The sequence below is a fragment of the Paroedura picta genome, chromosome 9 (assembly GCF_049243985.1).
Source record: "Paroedura picta isolate Pp20150507F chromosome 9, Ppicta_v3.0, whole genome shotgun sequence".
Classification (NCBI taxonomy): Eukaryota; Metazoa; Chordata; class Lepidosauria; order Squamata; family Gekkonidae; genus Paroedura; species Paroedura picta.
The window spans coordinates 34,554,021-34,577,921 of NC_135377.1; the positions used below are offsets into that span (position 1 = coordinate 34,554,021).

Here is a 23,901-nt window from a genome sequence, read left to right on the forward strand (position 1 = left end):
TCTTACTCCCTGGCTACACTGCCAGAGCCTCCAGCGCGACTACAGGGGGGCCAGGGCGGTTAGTTGGGCAAGGGCTGCTGCTGCTGCCGCTACTGCTGCCGCCGCCGCACTGAGGAGACCTCGGCCTCTTGGCGGGTCTGAGGCAAGCCCAGGGAGACGCCTCGCCCCCTTCCATGTTGTTGCCACGTTCCAATCGATCGCTTCAGCGCGGCGATCCTGACGACCGCGGGCAGCGCCGCGCTTAAGGCGGTTCCTCCTGCCCCGTGACCAATGAGGTCCCGCTAGGAGCCTCTTCTCTCCCACCTGATTGGTGGGCAGAGCTGCCATTCGGGCGTCGTGACTGAGGCTCTCTCCGCGCGCACGCCCAGTCGGTAGGGGAAGCTTCAGCGCTGCCGCTACCGCGCCAGCCCCGCCCCTTGCCCTCGTGAACGCGCCCGGCCGCTTGCCTCTCCCCGGCTCCCTCCGTGCGCTGCCTTTTCCTCCGCGGTGCTGCCTGACAGGAGGCGACATGGCCCCGCGCAAGAACCCCAAAAGCGGCAGCCCCGCGCCCGGAGCCCGGAGAGGTCGGTAACGGCCGCATGGCGCCCACCGAGGCCTAGATGGGAGGGAGCAGGAGCAGGGGGAGACGCGTAGCCCGCCTTTTTCGCTCCGGGATGCCGCGGGGCGAGAAACCTGGGGGTCGCTCAGTGCTGCTTGTGCAGAGGACCCATCGAGGGGAGGAAGGTGGAGGTTGGGGGGCTTTGCGTGCCCCCGTCGTGCTTTTGAAATCTGGCGCGGTGGAGTTCAGCTTCTTCTCTCCTACCCAATCGCAGCGCGCCAGGAGTGGCTCCCCTTCACCCTCTTCCCCCCGCTGTGGGGGCCGCATAGGCCTGGCCCCCTCGATTTGGTGGCGCTTGGAGAGGAGAAAATGGAACCCGGGAATTGCAGAGCTCCAGCTGCAATTTCTCTCTAATCCCTCTACCTCTGACCTCCTCCTTGAAAACACACAGACACACCACGAGCCCTGCTTCGTCTCTTTCTCCTCCCACTGTGTACACAGTTCACATCTGTCTCAGCTAAAGGGCAAGGGCTGCTTACTGGAGGGAGACGTTAGAGACCCAGGCTGAGTGATGTACGTGCAGATCTGAACTGCCTTCTCCCCCCCCCCTTAGATTCCAACAAAGTCCCAGCGTGAATCCATTCTCAGCCAAGCTGGGGTCACCTCCAGGAAAGTGCAGGAGAGTTAATGCAGCCTTCTCATGGGGAATTGTCGCCCTGTAAATCTGTGACAGTTTATGCAGGATGGGAAAATTACTGTGATCAGAAACTCTTCAAAAATTGCGCAGAAATCTGGCTATTAGATGCTCTTGGGTGACCAATGCTTTGCTATTGGGTTATTCATTTGATTCATCCTGAACTGAATAGCCAGTGGGAGAGATCTGTGTAGATTGTCACCTTTGCAAAGCTGTTGTGCTGTCCCGTCTGTCTCATCCCATCCTCCATGCCCAGTATTGTACATGATAGAAGCCTTTTTGTCATTAGAGAGAAGAAAATACTTTTTCTGTTTTCTTTAAACGCTGGTAACATTACATCTTTTCCCTTCCAGAATTAGATAAATGATTTAATGTGGCCTTCTAACCCAATCAGGTTCAGAAATTGGCCCCATGAAAATAAAAATGCATTGTATTGTGTATTATGGCAGTCTTTCAACCAGAATCCAGCTCACTTTTGCTTTTATCTCATATGTCTGTAACTAATGTGTGATTTAGCAATAGTCAAAACAAGCTTTTTGATAGGTACTTGTAATAAGAGTAAATAATGGAGGAACATGCTTTTAGTACTGTTGCACAAACCATAGTAAACTGGTATTTCACTGCTTATTCGCTAAGTATAGTAGCTTGGCAGTATAATTGCTTGTTGCTAGACTAGCTTGGTTCTATGTGTTTGTGTTTTAAGCATTTTAGACCTTAATATAGGGCACCATTCAGATAGTCTAGTTGCTTTCTCCAAGAATCTGTGGCAGATTACCTCATTGCCTATTGAGAACTTTTTTGTTTGTTCTGTTGGTCTGATCACATGGACATCTTTTGTTTGCTGTTCTGCAGGTTGGAGAATTGTGAATTATAGGGAGTAGTTCAGTTATATAAGTAATGAAATGGGAGTAGTAGAGGCTGTGTGGATACCACTTTGTGAGGAGGCAGTGTTGATGAGAGGATTAAATATTTTAGGATTGCATAATGAGGGTGGATTGCTGGCAGAACATTTTAACAGTTTATGTGAACTGATGATGATACATGGCCGCTTCAGTCTACAAATGGTATAGATTTATTTAGAAATACTGGCTTTTCATCATACTGTGCTGCTTTGACCAACAATGAAGTTAAACTGTCAGAAAAGAAAACTACAACTTTGTGGCCTGGTAGCATCAGATTTCATGTAAAACTTTTAAAGTATCTGTACTGGATTTTCCAGCAAGAATTGTAACTGTTGCCTTGACAATAAGGTACTGACTTTCTTTGTGTTTGGTCACTCCCTTATCTTCACTAAAGTGTTTACGTGTCAAGCCAGGAGAAGAGCCTGAGGTAGGACCAGATGGTTTACATCTGCTGGTTGCATTTAAGTCAGCCCTCCCCTTTAACTGGCATTTTCTAGTTATAATGTATGTTCCTCCTGAAACATGCAGAACGCGTGCAGAGTGAATGGAAAATTCATTACTTATTAGAAGGCCACACCTGATAAAAAGTGATAAATAGATCGTATAAGTATTTGGCTCATTTTAGCGTGAACAGTCTCACAGGTTTAGCCAATGCCATATGTTTGAATAACTGAAAAAAGTGGTTTTAAAAAAGGCTCCAAGTGAAAAAAGATGGGGAGGAGTCATAAAATATTTGCTCAGATGGAATTTAGTTGGATTAGTTGTAGTACCTCAGTCTTTTTACTAGTTTAATTAAAATTTTCTAGGGTATAGTTCAGGCTTTTGCAACCAGGGTTTCTTGACAGCCCTGGAAGGAATTCCTTAATGGGTGTGAGTTAATAAATGTTAATATATATTTTTTTAATGTCAGGTGATATGACCATATATGATCAGGTCGACACTCCCCCCTCTCCCCAAATGGCCAATGATGGGCCTTGATGGGTTGGAAAGGGCAGGGGCCCTGGGTGGTTGTGTACACAGTTATGCTTCCGAACCATATTCTGTGTGATCGCATTACTTCTGGGGTTTCTCAAAACCTGAAGAATGTTTCAGGGGCATCTCAGTGGTAAAAAAAGTTGAGAAAGGTTGGTATAGGTAAACAGTTACTGCTTGACTTTTTGTATATTTGATCGAGTGGGGAGAATGATGGCCTCCCAATTTAGTAAACTTAAAAGTTCTTTGTGGATAACGGCCAGAATGGGGTAATGAATATTATTTAAAACAGGAAATTGTGTTCATAATGGTCAGAGATATGGGATTTCTCATTTCTGTGGTGGTAATCGTTTTCTTCTAAGATTGATGATAAAAATGCAGTCTTTAAGCATTCATATTTTTAAAAATCTAGAATAGAAATACTAAAAGTATAAATATGATAAAACAGACATTTGAAAACATACTTTTGGGTATGCTCAATAAAGTCAGGACTGGCTGTTAATAAAATTAATAAAATTCATTAATTCCTGAAGGGGCTGAAGGAGGCAGTGGCATGGATCTGCGGGAGCCCACCAACAATTGCCCTGTCTCACACTTGGTGTTTATCAGCTGCCTAGAAGCAGTGATGAGGTGGTTCAAGCAGAGTCATCTGAAGCTCAGTCCTTCAAAGATGGAGGTCCTGTGGCTGGGCAGGAAGGGTCCAATGAGGAAGCGCATCTGTCCAGCCTGGAGAAAGTGAAACTATTAGTGGCTCAGTCCACCAGGAAAATGGGCATGATCCTGGATGCTTTCCTTTTCATGGAAGCCCAGGTCACAAGAGTAGTGCAGCTGGGCTCCTACCAGCTTCGCCAAGCCAAACAACTAGCACCCTACTTGGCCTCGGAATCCCTAGCCACAGTGATCTACACCAGTGGTCCCCAACCTTTCTGAGGTTGGGGACCGGCAGGGCATCGGGGTGCGGCCCGCGGGCCACGCCCAGGCATCGGGCCGCGCCCACGCATCGGGCTGCGGCCACGTGCTGCGCCCACGCATCGGGCCGCGCCCGGGTGCCGCGCCTGTGCATCGGGCCGCACCCACACGGGCGCAGCCGGCCCTGATTCCCTCTCCCCGCCCTCCCGCAGTAAGAAGCTTCCCGGGCCGCAAGCTTGCGGCCCGGGAAGTTTTTTTACTGCGGGGGGGGGGCGGGGAGAGGGAGCTGCGGCCCGGCGCCATGGCCTTCGCGGCCCGGCACCGGGCCGCAGCCCGCAGGTTGGGGACCACTGATCTACACAATAGTCATCTCCAGACTAGACTTCTCAACTTGCTTTACATAGGCCTACCCTTAACTTTGATCAGGAAACTGCAACTGGTCCAGAATGCAGTGACCAGGGTCCTTACAGCAACACTATGGAGGTCCTAAATCTGCCCTGTCCTCCAACAGCTGCACTGGCTACCAGTCAAATTCCGGATCAGGCTTAAGGTCTTGGTAATTACCTTCAAGACCATACGTGGTCTGGGCTCAGTGTACCTGAAGGATTGCCTCTCTGCCTACATCCCTCAAAGAGCTCTGTGCTCTGCCTCTTCCAAGTGGCTAATGATCCCTAGCCCCAAGGAAGTCTGTTTGACCTCAACCAGGGCCAGAGCCTTTTCTGTCCTGGCCCACATCCGGTGGAATGAGCTCCCAGAGGATTAATTTCTAATTCTTACCTGTTCCTATTTTTAATAGAATTTTTATTGTATTTTGAAAAATAGAATAAGAAAAGCAGTTCATTATACAATGTATCTCTCTCCCCAACCATAATCTAAGACATCATGGAAAAGGGAAAAGACAGAGTCTGGCTGTTTCTGTCTTTGTGCCACTTAAAGTCTTGCTGTTTCAGTAGCATGAAAAAAAATCTCTAGAATATGCAGTACTTTAGCAGGAAAAAGTCTTAAGAACATACATTTAGAATATAGAGGAAGCTTAGTTTTTAACATTTTCCCCCTTTCAACCATGAATTCTTAACTAAATTTTTAAAACTCTGTCACATGACTATCACATATGATAAAAGGAGCCGATAGCAGCAAAATATCTCCAACGTGTCCGTCATACCATCTATAAAACATACCAATTTTTCTCTTAACAATTGTCATTTTGTGAATTTTATATTTTTAGACCATAATTGCTCCTACACTTCAAATTAAATATTGTGATGATGAAGGTTCTGCATTCACTTGATCATACAATTTTTCACTTAACAAAATTTGAGTCCAGTGGCACCTTTAAGACCAAACATTTATTCAAGGCGTGAGCTTTCATGTGCATGCTCAATCCTAAATTGGTCTACTCAGAAGATAAATCCCATTGAATAAAATGGAAGTGAATGAGGCTTGCAGGCCAAATCACTCAAATGTGTGTCAAACCTTCTCACTACATATTGAAGTAGAGATTATGTCCATTTCTAGTTCTGTTAGTTTTTTGCAGAATCCTTATAAGGCAGAGACTATTTTGTTAAACCCTATCTATTATCTCTCTGGACAAACACTGATGCTTGGCTCTTTATCTCACTGTTGTCAGAAAAATTCTGTAAAATGATTGCTTATTGGATAACCTAATGGTTTATTGGATTCTTCATTATAGGACATTTATTCAAAGAAGTTTTGATTGCGCCAAGGTGATTGTTTCCTGATATACACCATAAACTGGTAAAATGACTGGTTTTAAAAAACAACAACGATAATGACTGATCAACCCGCTAATTTTCTAACAATACTTACTGACTTGCATGGAGAGTTTTTGTTTGTTTTTGATTTGTAGTGGAATGAAAGAACTAAGGCTGGAAAGTACTTCAGCGTAATTAATGCCAGTTTAATGGGTGCCATAGTCTAAAGACTTCTGCTTCATAATTTATTTTAAAAATATTTTTCAGTAATTTTAAGATGCAACTTACAAAATTGTTCTATTTCTTAAAACATTTTGGTCAAAGAGAAATACTAATGAGTGGTCTGGTGTTGGAATGGTGTGTCTATCATTGACAGAAGACCTCTCAATTTCTGATTGCAGTCTAAACATTTTTAAGTTTAAGTTAAGGTAGTGAATGCATGGAGGAAGATTCTGCAACTGATTAAAGAATTGCATGTATCAGAGGATTTGCATTTTAGCAACAGTATCTGCCAAAGATCAAAAGAACATCTGAAAAGTCACAGTTCTGTGGAATGGCAACAGGGTTGAGTTCTGACAACACTGCAGAAGAATGGGGCTAGTAACCTCTGGTTCTATCAGGGCTTCTGGAAGCTGCATGAAACAGGTATTGCTTCCCATGCCAGTGGCGTAGAAGCTTTGCTAGAACAAATGCATGGGCATCACTGGTAAGAACAGCTTGTCCAGTTGGTGGTTTTATGGAAGACGTTGATGGTAGTCTTCATGTCACGAGATAGGAGGAAAGTATATATGTAAGAAGATAATGTACAGTATTAGATTACTCATATGAATACTGTAAACATTATTATTTTTGTTTAAATATAAGTCACTTTGACAATAGTTTATATGTTGTCTTTTATTCAAATGATGTTGCACATCTTCCTTTCCTTCTGCTGGCCCTATTCTCTTATCACTGCCCCCTTCATACCCCAGTGTCCTAGGCATCTGTCTCCAGAGGAAGGGGGGTGAAGGCCCCTCAGAGTCTTTATCAATCTTTTGTCTGGCTGAATCCTCAAGAAGCTTATTTAGTTCAGTTTGCCCCCAAGGGATACAGATATCAATGGCTGCAGAAACCTTGATGATCAGCAGGGAGCAGCAAAGACAGTGTAGTCAACCAGGGCAGCCAGAAAATTCTGTTAACCTAGTACTTTGTGTCTACTCTATGCATGTAATCCAGATCTCCCTTTTTGGGGCTCGCTGCTTGAATTACAATATTTTTTTCTCAGTCAGGAAAGAGGGGAATTGTTCGAGAGAAAAGAAACCAATGAAAGTTTGGCCCAGATGTATTTCCTCAGGAAAGTGTTCCCCATTTAATTACAAGAACACTGAGAAAGTTAGAACAAATTTAGAGTCCAGTGGCACCTTTAAGGCCAACAAATTTTTATTCAGGTTATGAGCTTTTTTTTGTGTGTACACACACTTCCTCATATACAATAGGTAGAATGATAGTACTTCTTAGATCCCCTGGAGAAGAGTGTTCAATCAGGAGGTCAGAAGCCCTATGAAAAGACCATGAAGATACTTTCTAAATGTAAAAGCAGAGATAAACCTTAAAAATATAACTGAAGAAACCTGCTGCAGCTCAAGGGGAACTTGCCAGCTGTAGAAGCCATTTTCTTCTTCTGACAGGTTCTCAATGTGGGTCTCCTGACTGATCTAATAATGACTGATTATGAAGGAAGTGACAGCTTCCTCATCACTGATCTCAGTAATAACACTGAGGCAATCAGCATGGGGTATCAAGGAACTAGTTCTGCAGCTATTGCTGTGATGAAGAAACAGAAATGTAAAAGTGTGCCCAAAAGAGGTGTTGTTCCTCCCTACTGCTAGTCTGTGGCAACCATTTTGGGCTCTGCCACTGCTGGCAACTGCCAATTGGATGGGAGAAGGCTGTATAGAAGATTTTTCCATCACCTACCTACCTACCTACCTATGTACCTACCTACCTACCTAATGGTAGAGGCTACCATAAATTCTTATCCAAGTCTGTGGTAGCCCACTATGACTGGCTCTTTGGGGTGTGATCTGTGGTTGTCAGCTGTACCCATCCTGTCCGGGAGAATTGTTCCAGTCTAGTGTACCTAACTAACTTTACTGTCCACTCTGCCTCTCCACAGCCTGTTTCTTTTGGGGTGATCAGTCTTTGTCAGCCTGCCACTGGTCTCCACACCTAGTTTGAAACCTCCTTTAACTGACCTGCTTTTCCTCTTGGGAGCCCATTGACCTATGCCTGCTGATCTGGCTGCCTGTTCCCTTTTCTGGCAGGTGCAGAGACCCACTTGATCACTGTCCTGGGCTGTTGTTCGGTGGTTGCTTGGTCAGGTCTTTGGTGCCATGAGAGAGGGTATGGCAAGGATTGTGCTTGTGACCACAGGATGATGCCATCAGTTTTCCCTGTGCCAAGTAGTCTTGAATGACAAGCACCCCCCCCCCCCACACACACACAGTGGAGGATAACCCCAGGACATCCTTTCAAATCAATGGGGCTACCAATTGAGAGTTTTTGGTGTTGACATATAAGCTGCAGCTTGAAGATATATTTGGAAGAGAGGATAGTGAAGTCAGTGTCTTGGAGGGTAGTGGTGATGTGTCTTCCCCATCCACATCTGAAGTTTCCCAAACCGATCTTGCTCCTGCTTCCATCAGTACACCCCCATCATTAGCAGTTGTGCTATGAAATGACTGTGCATTTGGTGGAGCAGAGGAACAGCTATATCAGTGGCATTTGTATTAACACTTGTGAAACAGAGAAAATTATAGTAGTTGAAGGAAGTTCTAATTTTTTCCTTACTTTTTGTTATGATAGGAGCAATTGCTCATCATGGATGTCTTCTAAACTTCTAAACAGAAGAAACACTCTCAATCAATTTAATGCTTTGTTTTCTCTGTGCTTTGAAGTTTAATGGGGCCAGTCACCTAACCTTGATCCTTGTATAGGGTTTACCTTCTGATATTTTCAGATAAGTTTGTTGTTATCTTTGGGGGGTACAGGAACACTTAGTTCCTCACAGAATTCTAGTAGTCTACTATTCCATGTCTGATCTTCTAATTCCTAGAGAAAATCCATCTCAGGGTATAACCTTGATTCCTGCAACTTGCCCTGCAGGACCATGAAGTCCCACAAACCTCTTTGGTGCATCCTCTTCTGGACTCAGTTTCTCAAACTAAAACCATGTTCGATAACAGAAGTAATTATTCTCTCTTACCTTTAATTTCAGGACTCACTTAATGTATGTGAACCATGAGTTTTCCACATGCCTTCTAGTCTTGACATTGAGTATAAATCTTGAATAAATGTAGTTATATCTTACCTCTTAATTCGTTGTTCACTTTATGAGCTGGAATTTATTTGAATATTTGAAATAAAAAGGAATGTACAGTGTCATGATTCATTAATTTTACAGCCTGTTGCCCAAATTGTCTTGCCTATTTAGTAAAACTAATGAACCCTGTAGGAAAATAATGTAGGGAATGAATGACCTGAGAACTCCATAGGGGTGGCTCTTTGATAGTTAGGGTAAAGTTTAATCTTTTTGTTCAACTATTCTGGTTTAGAAACTAAACGTAGTGTATTTAACAAGAATGTTAACCAATACTGTGCATAGTGATGATAAACATTTAAAAAGCTGATGTTTGATTAATGATTGATTGCAAATTCTTGCTATATAAATGGCAAACACTTATATCTAAAATCCAGTATTCCTTGAATAGCTTTAAACTTTTCTATAAGAGTGTACTTTAGCCTTCCACATTATATATGAACACATGCAAATATATGCTAGAACTAAGATAATTTAGCCCTGTGCAGGCTAAACAATGAGAAATATTATACGGAACATAAATGGCAGTTTTGGTGAGTTCAACAGAGAACTTCAAAGTAGTGGTCTTTTGAGTAGATAGTTTTTAATTTTAAACCTTCTTCAGCCTAATAGGCCTATTGTAATTTATACTGAAGAAGGTTTATGATCGAAACAGGTTTGTTTGCTGATGCTGATTATAAGCTGGTGTATGTTCATGCAACTGTGCAAGACACAAGATTCCTATAATCATTGAATGTTCATGGTGCCGTGAAACATTCCGAAGATTAAAGAATATTTACTAAAAAGACCACTACTTTGAAGTTATCTCTGTTGACTTCATCAAAAGTGCTATTTATGTTTCCCATCATGTTTCTCATTGTTTAGCCTACATGTTTTCCCCCCTGCTTATTGTTATTACCGTGTATCCCTTTTGTGTCTCTTTGAATTGTAGTGAATATCTGGGCCTGCCAGTGGTTGATCCTTGATATGGCCCTAATGAGTCCATCCTGAAAGACTAAAACAGTTCTAGAAATGGCCCTGCCTCCTCCTGCTGCCCTTTACTGAGAGAAACCAAGATTTGAGGGATGGAAATATTGTTGCAATTGCCTAGCATCCCCTACAACAGCTACAACAGAGTATTTCTTTAACATAGGTGCTACTTTGAGTTTGGAGGGTTCTAACCCTGCAATGTATTCTTCCCCCCCCCCACACACACACACACAAATGTGATATTTCTGCAAACCTGCAACTATTTTCAGGTTTGTAGAAAGTTCTGTCTTGTCTGCTCATGGCTTCAGCTTCTGGATTTAACTATCTATAAATGTGGCCATGTTGAAAATAAGATATATTGGTACAGTGAAAATGAATGAAAATGAAGCCCACCATGCAAAGCAGCAGTTTTCTTCAGGGGAAATGATTTGTAATTGTAATTTTGGGAGATCACTTGTAATTAATTCTGGGAGATCTCCAGGCATAACCAGAAGGTTGGCAAGGTCAGAAATGACTGCCAGGGCAAGGGTAAACCTGGGAAGAAGGGAATCCTTGTGCAGGCTGTGCACAGTACTTTCACTAGATCCAGGTGTAGTAGCTCTCAAGATAGGGATGCCAGTCTTCAGGGGTGACCTGGGGATCCCTTGGAATTATAGCTCATCTCTAGACTACAGAGATCAGTTTTCATGTGAAAAATGGCTGCTTCTTAAATATCTAAATGTCTGTGCTTGCAACAGCCTTCCTCCAGATATTTTCTGCTGGTGGGGCTCTGAGAAGAAATTTTGAGCAGGAGAAAATGCAGCAGATTTAGCTCTTCCCTCTCATTGTGTGTGAATGACTGATTCACACACTTTTCCATTGTGTGTGAATGTCTGATCTAAAAAGTAGAGAATAACAAGTGAGACAGATAGAACCTAGGGCTGAAAGACAAGCTGTAGTTCAACATAAAGGCCTCCATGAGATTCTACCATATCTAAAGAGCATAAGTTGGTGTGGTTTTTTTATTAAGTTATTATGTCTTGAAAGAAACAATAGAACTTTCAGGAACTGAGGGTTATGGGATATGATATTTAAAAAAAAGAAAAAAGGGAGCTAAATTGGAAAAGTGGGGTAAGATAGTTATTTCAATTTGATTAATATAATAATTGCTCTGATAATGTGCCCTCTGGGCGGTTGTGCCTGAAGATTAGTGTTCACTTCTGGCCACTAAAGATTTCCACTGGTTGCTGACATTCCTGGTTAAGAGCGGCAGACTACTCTGGAGATCCAGTTTGGTTCCCACTCCTCCACAAGTAGCCAGCTTGGGTGACCTTGGACTAGTCACAGTTCTTTTAGAGCTGTTCTCAGAGCAGGCCTATTAGAGTTCCCTCAGCTTCACCTACCTCAGGGGTAGTCAAACTGCGGCCCTCCAGATGTCCATGGACTACAATTCCCAGGAGCCCCCTGCCAGCGAACACTGGCAGGGGGCTCCTTGGAATTGTAGTCCATGGACATCTGGAGGGCTGCAGTTTGACTACCCCTGACCTACCTCATAGGGTGTCTATTGTGGTGAGAAGAGGGTAAAGGTGTTTGTAAGCTGCTTTGGGACTCCTTCAGATAGTGAAAGGTTATAAAAATACTGTTTTTCTATATTATTTTTAAGCCAAGTACTTATTGTCAGTCTGATTTATACTGTCAATTATATTGTCAAGTCTACTAATCTAGATAAAATTACTGAAATTATGACTATACGGTTGTCATTCATTCATTCATTCATTCATTCATTCATTCATTCATTCATTCATTCATTCATTCATTCATTCATTCATTCATTCATTCGACTTATAGCCCGCCACTCCCAGGACAGCACTGAGTTATACTTGGGTAAAAGTGCAAGCCCATAATACTCATGCACGGGATTTCCTCACGCACAAACACAGTTTCTTGCTGGGTCTGCACCCAGCACAACTTCCAGGCTCATGGAGGGCCTGGCATGACTTCCGAGCTATGCCACCAGGAGCAGCAAGCCTAGTGTAGCTCCTGGGCTATGGTGGCGATTGCAGGGCTGCAGTGACATGCTTGGTGCATCTGGGATGCTTACTCATTGGTAGACCCAGCACACCTTCTTGTGCCACCACTGCCAAAGGTAACTGAATTCCGTGTGCTTACAGAGAGAAGGCTCCATTACCTATTGGGGGATTTAACACACTCCCTTCTGTGTTTGGTTTTGTGGTGTGTGCCAAGTTGTCAGAAACATCCATTTATTCTCCTTGTTTTCCTCATCTACATATTTATCCACAGATGGAGGTCACAGTTGGCTCTTAGAATATTAGCATATAAGATTGGGAAAGGAGTGCTGAGTCCTCCTGGTGATTGAGAAAGTGCTGAAGCTTTTATCAGATGATTTTTTCTGTAAGAGCTGTTGAGCCTGCAGAGAGATGGGTGGATCCCCTGAACTGTCATGTTTGAACTACTCAGCTGTGTATATTATTTGCAGATCATTGGAGTGAAACATGTAAATAGGCTTAATTTTGTCTTTTCTTAACCACTAGCATCTGAAGAATTCTTAACTTATTACTCCACAATTGTGAAAAACAGTTTGTATTGTAAATGTAATCTTAACTTTTTGCTACCCGCAACAGGCCTTTTGGAATAAATTGAATAGGGAGAAAAGTTACAAAAAATTCCATTCCAGAAGTTTAAACATGAAGGGGTTTAGAAACTGTATATTACAAGAAGGGGAACCCGTGATCACTTTCAGAGGAGGGAACTTATTTCCTCTCTGCTATCCACTGCTTTCTGTCTTCTTGCTTTGTGCCTTCAGAAATTTGTTTTAGATTGACTAGGCAATGTAGGCAACATTTGTAAATATTTTGTAAAATAGTTTTATAAGCCGTCACTATTTTAAATTTTATCCTACTTGTGGGATATCCTAGTTTGCAGAAATCTATATTTTAGCTGCACCATTGCAGTTTTTGATTCCCTGGGAATGGGTTGGCTATACACCTGGAGCTTTTGATGGTGGTGTTTATGTATTGGCAGCTTAACACTCCTGGCTCCTAGTGCTGCCATTGATACAACATCCTTAAGAGGCTTCGGTGTCAGTGCGATGCCTTACTGCGATTATGGTATACCTTGTGCTAACTGTAGATGAGTTTCTAGATATGCACTCCAAAAAGTTTGCAATAGCTACATGTCAGCATTATGTAAATGCACTTGACTGATGCCCAGATTGTACAGACAAGCTTTGTGCCCTGACTTTTGTTTGAGTTTGTTCAGAAGGTTTAATGCTCTTAGAATTTAGTCATTGAGGCATGCTTTCCTGCAATCATTTTTAAAAATCTGTTTGGTTTTGCTTCCCTAGTATTTCGGTTTTAGAGATTAAATGGGATGGAAAAGACCTACTACCCAGGATGCTTTGTTAGTAGGAGGGGGCAAATTTGATTGTCGTCAGCACTGGGTCTCCATATGGGTGCTTAAAAGCATTTGGCTTGCAGATGATGACACTAAAAATAGCTTCTGAGCATAGTTGCAGCCGGGTCCGATTTCGGGCTTTAGCTGAGTTGGCTGTAAGAAACTTTCTTTGCTGCGGTTGTAAGGCTTATGTGACGGTGAACTTTTGCTGATTCTGTCTTGGACACTGGTTTTATAATCAGGTTTACTTTATTCATGGATAAAAGACACTGATGCCATGGCTGGAGACTCAGGTATAGTCCTCTCCATTTGGAAAAACAAGTTGTCTGTAATGTGGTGGCTCTTCTTCAGGTAGTGGGTAGCAAAATTACAAATGCATTTCTGAACCTGAATATTTCATAAAAAGATGAACTTTTGATACTGGTTATGGGTAGCTACATGGAAGTGATAGCGTCACATCATATTTGAGCTTGTGACTCTGAAAACAGATGAAAAGTATTTCACACAGCAAATGATCTGGGATTCTTTATAGCAAATAGGACATGTTAACATTGCAAGTAAATGCAATACGTGGTTTGTAAGCTAGCCGTTTAAAATATTGTATGGGTTTTTAGAGGTGCATAATGATAATTCTAGATTTGTGTGGTATCTTTAGTGACATAGCAAAAGCAATGCTTTACCAGAGTTGGAAATTAGCCTGCTATCTTTCATCGCTGGCAATTTAAGGGCTTCAAATTGATAAATAGATATATGTTATTGATATAATTATATAATCATAATTGAGCCACTTATTGTAAATGTCACAAACAAGACGTTAACTGACCTCTTCCACCTCCAACTGAAAGAGGTACAGTTTTAATTAACTAGTAAATAGGACACAGTGAGTTGGCAGTAAAAGTTCCCAAAAATCACTCTTTCAGTAAATGTTCAGATTCCCCCCCTCCCCGATTTGCATGTTTATAGAAGTAATGGTTTCATAACTTTAAAAACAATGGTTTAGAAAATTATATAATGCAGTATTTGCAGTGAATAGCCTTTGAGAATAGCCTTTGGTATATCTGGGGGGGGTCCATATCACTTGCAAAAGATTATACCTATTATTGACTCCCTTGTCTGTGAAGTCACTAGGTCTCCTAGTTTTATCTCCATGACTTTGAGTTATGCTAGTAGTTTAGTAGTAATTGATTATACATCTTATTTTCTGTATGCAATTGCCGTGTGCATTATACGAGCACCTCTATTAACATCAAACATTTTGTGCCAGTAGCTGATGAATAGTTAAGGCTAGGCAAAGTGTTCTAAGGACTCTATGCTCCTAATGGCCTTTAAACTGATTTAGAACCTGAATAGTAGACAGTTGTGAGCTCATATATTACCTTGTTTTGGTAGACTAAAAATGTTCATCATACTACATTTACATTGAAGTTGAAAAAATTATAAAAACAATGATGTGTATTATACGTCTCTAACTCTCCTTTATCTTCTTGAAACACTTTTTAAGGAGCGGTGTCTCTGGACGGGGGAGGGGTTAGTGAACATGGCAAAATGTAACAGTGAGGCAGGAGCTGTATTCTACTACTACAAACAGGATTCTGAATGGAATTTATTAAAAACAGCTTATGTACAAGGCATTTTTTTGCGTGTCAGCTGGATAATAGAAGTTGCATGTAAGAGTTTAGGAGTAGCTGTTTTGATGGAAGAGGGGAAAGTAAAGATCTCTTCACTGGGAATCTGTTCAGGCAGATTCAGTAATGCAAATTTATGTAATTTTGGCACATAGCCAGTAAGAGGCTTAGTAAAAAGGCACACTAATGAAAGGCACACTAATGCTGTTCTGTCTTTAGAACTTTTGCATTTAGCTTTGGCTATTAATGTTTCTAGAATATGCCATATAAGTTCCATTAGAGTTGCATGTAGGTCCCCATTAAAAATGTTTGTAAACTTGTATACAGCAGCTAGATTACTGTTTTATTTTAAAATTAAATCAATCTGTTTTTTTTAAATCGGAATACAACAGTTGGATTACAGTGTTTTCATTTAAAATATCTTACCATCTTTACATATAAATATTCTGAAAGCACCTTTTCACTAAATAAAAACAAGATGAAATGAAAATAGCAGAAAACAAGATAAAAGGGTTAAAAGATATGACCATTTGACTAGTAAAAAAGGGTAATTTTTTAAAAAGCAGTAAAAGCAGAAAATGAATTCTTAAAAGCAATGATATAAAAACAGGGTAACAAGTTTCCATTCAATAGAGAACATTTTCTAAAATATCAATGACAAAAAAAACAGGGTAGTGATAGAACCATGTCTGGAAGTCCAAAAGACTAAATAGGTCTTTGGCACAAGCCAAGGATAATCTAGCAACAGTTATTCTATAAGTATAATATAGGTCATTTTCATCAGGTCATTACATATATCCTTGTAATGACTGCCAGGCAGTCTGGATCTTCTTTCCCATCTCTCAAGCATATTTATCTCTCTTCTGTAATTTAAGCAGTAAACTTCTTTGATAACAATTTTTTGATGAAACTGAGGTACAGATTATTCTGATGCTTTAGTTTTGAGAACACAGCTTTTGACATGATGGTATCAAGAAGTTCTTTCCCATGATCCTTGAAACTACTAGTTTGAGAGGCTGTAGCTCAGTGCCAGAGAATCTGTCATGTGGAAGGTCCAAGGAGCTACTGCAATTTGAGTGGACAGTAATGGGTTTGATGGCCCAAGCAGATACTCATACCAAGCCATTGTCCCTCACCAAATGTTATCTACATTTCCCAAGTCATCTTGGGAAATCAGAGCATTCCATTGTGTCAGTATTGAGACATCATGGCAAGCTGGAGCCTAATCAAACCAGGAAGTGTTCTATAACTCTGCAAATACCAGAATAAGAAGTTGTTGGGATGAAAGAGCACTATGCACAAGGACAGCAAACATACTGTCTTTGCACATGATATCTGAATGTTGCTGGAAAATACTTTTTGATTACTAATTTCCAATTTAATAAGCAAAAGCTCTCCCTTCCTTCAAGATTTAAGGGTATGCGTGTGCACCCCCATAAGATAAGCAGTATGTAGATTTAAAAGATAAATCCACTACAACTTTAATTAAAATAAATACTAATTAATGAACTAAAATATAAATCTAGTGTAAGCTAAATCTGAATAACGTTGCATTGTGTGTGTATAGTCTTGTAAGACTGAATAAACCAAGTGAAGATTCTATAGTATAGAAAGGATTATGAGGAAAAATGCAGATGTCAGTTTTGAATGGTTAGGAATATAGTAAATTATTAGTATTTATGTACCTATCAAACAGCATGGGCATCTACTTTCTGTTGTCATTGAAAAAATTATCTGCATTGTAATTATTACCCACTGCATATGAAATTTTCTGGGCTTTTAGCTCACAATCCAGTATCCTTCGTTTTGTATTCAGCAGAGTTCTTGCCTACTTGCTTAGAGTTTTTACACAGGCACAGCCAAATGGGGATTGATGAATTACATAGTCCATGACCTTGCTAAGATAGTATAAAATGAATGTGTCTTAACTAATTAGAATATATTCTTTTTGTATACTGCAAAATAGGCAACTTAAAATTCTTTACAATTTTAAACATTTTTATCCCATCTATGTTTTCAATTAGGGCACTCAGAGCAGCAATCAGTTAAAGAACATTAATAATCAGCACTAAAAATATAAGCAGTAATTAAAAACACCAACAGAGAGGACAGTCAGTAAGGAAATGCCAAACAAACAGAAAGGTCTTTGGTCACTGATAGAAAATAATAATAGAGGGGGAATAGATTAATCGACTTGGGTTGGAGTTCTATAGTTTTAGTATTGTGAGTGAAATGTCTCTTTCTTTGATTGTCATATATCTAGCCCAGTGGTTCTCAACCTTCCTAATGCTGCGACCCCTGGGAAAAGGATCAATCAACCCCCAAAGGGGTCGCAACCTCCAGGTTGAGAACACTGATCTAGCCTCTTAAGGAAGACCTTTGAAGATGAATGTAATTTTCATGTAGGTTCATATGGAAGTGGGGGTCCTTACTGCTTAGGACCTTAGAAGTCAATACTAGCAATTTGCTTGGAAAAAAATTGGAAGCCAGTATAGATGGAACTACATTGGAATAATATAGTCCCTATGACCCACTCCAGTTAATATTCTTCCTCAGCATTCTGAATCAGCTGTAGTTTCTGGACACTTTTCAAGGTAGCCCCATATAGAGTGCATTGCAGTAATCTAGTTTAAAAAGGTAAAGGTATCCCCTGTGCAAGCACCGGGTCATGTCTGACCCTTGCGGTGACGCCCTCTAGTGTTTTCATGGCAGACTCAATACGGGGTGGTTTGCCAGTGCCTTCCCCAGTCATTACTGTTTACCTCCCAGAAAGCTGGGTACTCATTTTACCAACCTCGGAAGGATGGAAGGCTGAGTAGATCTAACCAAAACATGAACTATAGTGGCATGATTTTTTGTGCAGTTGGTTCACCAGGTAAAGCTAGTAAGAGAGACTCGTGTCCACCACTAGTACTTACTTATCCAACAGTTGTCTGGATTAATCAGTAGATAATCTTAACAATTGCTGCATATATATTATGGAACACATTGTACTGAATTTTGTAATAATATGACCTATTTTAAAATTTATAACTATAGTTATGCCTTCCAATAGTAATTAAATTGCTTTATTTTACAGAAACAAAACATGGAAACAAGAATGGCAAGAAAGAAGGTGTTTCTGGAAGTTCATTTTTTACATGGTTTATGGTAATTGCACTGTTGGGAGTATGGACATCAGTCGCAGTGGTATGGTTTGAACTCGTAGATTACGAAGAAGTCCTAGGTAAGAATTCCATATATTGCAAATGGTAAAATACAGACACTATGTTTAATGTGTGGAAGCATCATGCATTTATTGCTTTACAATTTTGATTCAAAACTTAACAATAATGGGTGCTTGTTCATTATTTATGTATTTGTTGCCAAGCATTGCAGATCCTTTTATTCCATTAAGGCTTACTTGTTAGGTCAATGTTATATATATTCCTAATATCAAAGAATTAAAGGGGGAAATGCCTATGTTTCATATCTAAGAGTAGGGTCATATGGCTTGTGTATTTGGGGTCTCATGATGCGAATAATACTTTCTATATTTTTACCATGCATGCAGCCAAAGCAAAGGACTTCCGTTATAACTTGTCAGAGGTACTCCAAGGTAGGATTATAGAATACAAACTGTGTTTATGCTTTATGGGCATGAACTTTGAATAATAGTATACATATAAAATTATTATTTTTTGTACAGTTGGTTTTTTCACCGACTCTGTTGGACTTAATCTTATGTTTGAAAATCTAATGTAACCATCATTTTTCATTTTTTGTGAAGGATATTGGTATAGACTTTACTGCTGTTCCTTGTGCCTTTTCATTACGTTATACATCACCATGGGTTTTAAAACTTCTTTAGCAAGTGATGCTCCTTAATTTGGGATTGAATTGAGGAAAACTAAAATGGCTTGTGATGATGGAAAGAGTTGGACCCTGTTCATCCTTGGGTGAAATCATGTTGGCTGCTTCCTCATATAATCAAGAGAACGGGAGGATTTTATTGCTGACTCCTGGCATGTAGATGTTTCATTCCTATCTTTCTTTGAACATACTTTTGGACATCTTGTTTGTCTTTATTGGCTTCTAAAGATTTAGAGGCTCAAGGTAGATGAAATTAATCCATTGAATCTAATGCCAGAATTCTTTCTGGTATTTTAGGATGTGAGAAGTGGGGAGGAGGAAAATACAGATTTTTCAGTTTACCACAGCAACAGGAGATATGATTCAAGTCAGTGTGTGGATGTGAGTGAAGAGGCAGAGGATCAGGTTTTATTGGAAATATAACAAATTTGTATTCAAGATAGAACTGTTGGGTAAGCCATTACCTCCAACCATAGGACCAGACAGATTTTGTGAAAGTTGCTATGATACTTTTTCTTGCAGGCAATTATAGATACAGATTTTAACTAATTTTAGTAATAAAGCCCAATCATATATTGAAATTATCCCTTGTTTCGGATAGACTGCCAAGGTGGCTTATAACTTTGAGAAAAACAATTGTGAGAATAAATAAAGAAGCACTGTTAAGCTACTAATCAGGGAGAGAACCAGTATGGTTTTTCTCACCAAAAGCTAAATTAAACAACAGACTTAACTGATTCTGAAAATCTGATGCTATAGGTGCTTTCAAACAAAGCTGATAAAAGAAAATAACTCCATGGTTAAGAACACTACTATACACACTTACTTGCAGTGGTCAGCCACCTGAGCTCTGAAGATGGGTTATGTGTGGAGTCCTAGTCTGATCAATACACCATACCCACCATACCTACTGACATTCTTTTTTATTTTATTCAGTTATTCAAGGCAAAAAAATAATTCAACTCTAACAATTTGTCTTAATCTATAATAGCTCATAACTCCTGCTAGTTAGCATGTATTGCTCTTCTCCACTCGAACTTGCTTTAAGGGTCTAGGGCAGGGATTCCCAACCAGCTCCAGAGAGGGTTCCTGGCCTTCCTGCCTAAAAGCTCACAAGCTAGGGAACCAGCTGCTTCCATTGTTCCCACAAAGACTTAGTTTAATGTTGAAAAAGATTGATGAATTTATTTCTACCTCTCTATAGGAAAACTTGGGATCTATGATGCTGATGGGGATGGAGATTTTGATGTGGAAGATGCCAAGATTTTGCTAGGCAAGTACACACTTGTAAAATTCTGTTCTCAGTATTATATTAGTCTAATGTTTATGTATTATGTTTTCTTCTCTCTCTCTCTCTCTCTCTCTCTCTCTCTCTCTAAATCATAGTTAGAACCACTGTCAGTAGCAACAACAGTTAATGGGATTAATAGTAATTTCAGCTAGCAAGATGTTTGTTTGTTTGTTTATTTATTTATTATATTTATATACTGCCCTCCCCAGAGGCTTAGGACAGTTTACATAAAACGTATAAACAATACATGAAAGAATCCATAACAATCCATGTTATAAGTAGGGAGGAGTTGGAGAGGAAAGGGGAGAAGGGTCATGGGAGAGTCCCAGAATTTAGATGTGTTTTCTGGCTGGTCTTAACCATGAGCCTGGCAGAAGACCTCCATCTTACAGACCCAGTGGAACTTAGCAAGCTTGGATAGGGCCCTGATATCCCCAGGGAGCTCATTCTACCAGGCATGATCCAGGACCAAAACTTACTGTATCTGTTTGTTCTGTAAAATTAACATGTCAAAATGAATGCAATCCAAACATTTTCCTAATATATTTCATCAGTAGATTACTAGTGCTACGGTATTATAGAATATTTATTTTATTTTATTCAGTTATTCAAGGCAAAATGTTATTGAAAAATTATTTGGAGTGTGATTTAAATGTTCATTTTTACAATTTGAAATATTTAAAATACAAATTTTCCAGATTCTTGTATGAATTGTGTGTGTGTGTGTGTAATGAATACATTGGAACAGAGCATCATGTTCCTATAATTCTGTCTTTAAGAAATCTTAGGAAAAAGGCATTGTATTTAGGTTGCTGGCAAACTGACCGCCAGTTGAAATAGTTCTGAGTGCTTGTTTTAGCTGATGAACAATTGAATTATTATTACTATATATTGTTGTCATTTCATCCTTGCTTTTATTGCTAACACTTCACAATAAGTATTTGAAAGTAACAAAATTTGATTCCAATAGCACCTTTAAGAGCAACAAAGTTTTATTCAAAGTGTGAACTTTCATGTGCATTCACAAGAAAGCTCACACCTTGAATAAATCTTTGTTGCTCTTAAAGATGCTATTGGAATAAAATATTGTTGTGCTCCAGAACAACACGGCCACCCACTTGAATCTATCTGAAGGCAAAGTATTCCTTGGAATGACCATTTTTAACTTGCCATTTTGAAAACTGCAATCCTGTTTGCCTTTTATTTAAAGGGAATATTCTTCCTCCCTTGAAATTCTACAGCACAAAAACATACTTTCCTCCCATCTGTTATGCTTGATAAATCCTTTATGGCTTCCCATCTGTGGCTTCTATTGGGCAGGTAGCCAGAATGGAACAGCGTCATGGCTTCCAAAAAAAGGAGTCTTTGTATCTTAAAGTCTCAACTTGTGATGATTCCAGCCATTGAAATACATTCTTGTTCAGGAAACTCTGAGAATTATTCATTCCGAAATAAGCATGAGCTGACACATACATGGTGGGGAATTTGCCTGGGCCTGAAGAATCTTGCTCCCCCCCCCCCCCAAATCTATTGTTGACTGACTGATGAGAGTGGAATTCCTGAACCAAGTGTTGGATTCTATACAGGATTTCTCCCTTCTACCATCTTTAGATAAGAAGAAGTTGCATGCTCTGAAGATGCTTCTGAATCCCCTGTTTCTATTTGCCTCAAGGTGTTCACTATTGTTCAGTATTATTTGTTTATTTAATTTATATTCTGCCTTATTATGCAATGTGGACTCAAAGCAATGTGGATTCTAAAACTTTTCCTTGCTATAGCCCTGTGAGTTGGGTCAGACTGAGAATGTATGACTGGTCACGCAGCATGTATCTGTGGCACAGGGAGAATTGGACCTTGGATGTCCCAGATCCTAGTCTGACAGTAGCCCTGTTCATATGTTGCAGTGAATGCATATATATCATGCCTGTTTGTAAGAAATAGCTGTACTTTTCTCCCCAGTAAGGGGGAGCTCACCACCTTCCTTACGCAGCCGATTCCACTGCTGAACTGCTCTGACTGTGAACATATTTTCCCGATATCTACTGGGTACCATTCTACATAGTTTAAAGTCGTTACTGCAGGTCCTATCCTCTGCTGCCAGCAGGAACAATTTCCTGCCTTCCTCCAACTGATAACCTTTCAAATACATAATGAGAGCAATCACGACGAAACTGACATGTTATATGTTACAGTCACTGACTAGTAACACTGCCTGAAAAAGGAATTTATGAAAATATACTTCTGAGCATAGCACTTCACTGGTGTGCTGTATAGACAAGAGGAAACAGAAAAAGGGACACTGGAGAAATTATAAGTGTGCTGGCGAAGAATGTGTATAATGAGCTGATTAGAAAAAACTAATGAAGAAATATTGGAATGGACATGAATGATAACTGATGTAAAATCTGAAGAAGAGTGAAGAAGGATGATGGGGTACTACTACAAGACTTAATTGAGGAGAAACTGAACAGAGAAGTAACAAGAGGAGGACCTCTGTACAGTCACTTGAAGCAAGTTAAAGAGGATTAAAAATGAAGACCTGTGGGCTGAAAAGGCTTGTACAATTTAAAAAAGTGAACAGTTGTTGAATAACACATGCAGGAGGGGATTAAAACAAGCAGCATCATTAGGTTGCACTGGTCACTGAATGAAATAAATGTATATCTAGCATCATTAGGTGGCTTCTGGACAAGGTCAGTAGTAATAGAATGGTAGAGAAGCAGCACAGGGTACAGAATAAAAATATTTAGAAATTGAAATAGCTTTAACAAGGAGGGAAACAGAGGTCTTGGGATCCAGTCTCCCGCTGATAAATTATTCTCCTGTATCTGCCTTCCCACAGTATTACCTCTTTCCCTCATCCTGGAAACCCCCATATCCTCTGCAACTTACCCCATCTCATTCTTTCCTTCTCAGCCTTTCACTGACCTACCTTTTATCTGCCTTACTTCTTCAGCTATATATTAACTTCATTTATACCCTGCCTTTCTCCAAAGGAGGGGACCAAAGCAGCTTATATTATTCTCCTCTTCTCCTTTTTATTCTCTCAACAGCCCTATGAAGTATGTGACCCAGTGAACTTCCATAAAAAGATGGGTATTTGAACCTGGGTCTCTGCTATTCTACACTGACTTGCTTAGAATGTCTGCTGCTCAAGCACCTTCCATTCTCTTTAATCCCTCCAGTATTTCTTTGGTATTGATAAACAGAATATCTTTGGATAGTGTTTCTGCATTCTGGTAGGGAATCTTGTATAACTCTTCTGGTTCTTGCATTACTATTTCGTTTTTGGTTGATCTGAAGGTTGGATGCAGACACCATCTGGTGAATGAACGAAGCAAATTGAGAGCTAAATAGTTCCTGAGAAGCAACCAGGTTTTCAAAATGCTGGTATCCAGAAAATACAAATTATACAGACCTGGACAGCCCAGACTAACCCAAACTCATCTGATTTCTGAAGCTAATCTGGGTCACCTCTAAAAGTCTCCTGTCTTGGAATCCCTATGGGGTTGCCATAAGTTGATGGTGATGACAACACAAAAACGGAGAAGTCACCAGGGTAGCCAGGAACTGGTTGAGGAATTTATTCATTTATGAGCTGTAGGCCATCATACCAGTAAACAAACATCCTGCAACCATTTACTCTTGATATTGTAGATGATCAAGCTTTGAAGATGAGCTGGGCA

The 23,901-nt window shown here is 40.2% G+C and overlaps 1 protein-coding gene across 5 annotated transcripts in view; it reads left to right on the forward strand.

Moving 5' to 3' along the window:
- Positions 1-355: 355 nt before the first annotated feature.
- Positions 356-23,901, forward strand: part of ASPH (aspartate beta-hydroxylase) — a 121,803-nt gene continuing 98,257 nt past the window's right edge. For 3 of the 5 annotated variants that reach the window (XM_077352312.1, XM_077352315.1, XM_077352317.1), the window contains exons 1-4: positions 356-563; positions 18,152-18,298; positions 18,626-18,670; positions 20,129-20,197. In XM_077352312.1, coding sequence (XP_077208427.1) covers positions 509-563; positions 18,152-18,298; positions 18,626-18,670; positions 20,129-20,197 — 316 coding nt within the window. In that variant the 5' untranslated portion in view covers positions 356-508. Of the gene's footprint in view, positions 564-13,541; positions 13,741-18,151; positions 18,299-18,625; positions 18,671-20,128; positions 20,198-23,901 lie in introns of those variants that run through there. The other 2 variants (XM_077352314.1, XM_077352316.1) reach the window with 2 other exon arrangements.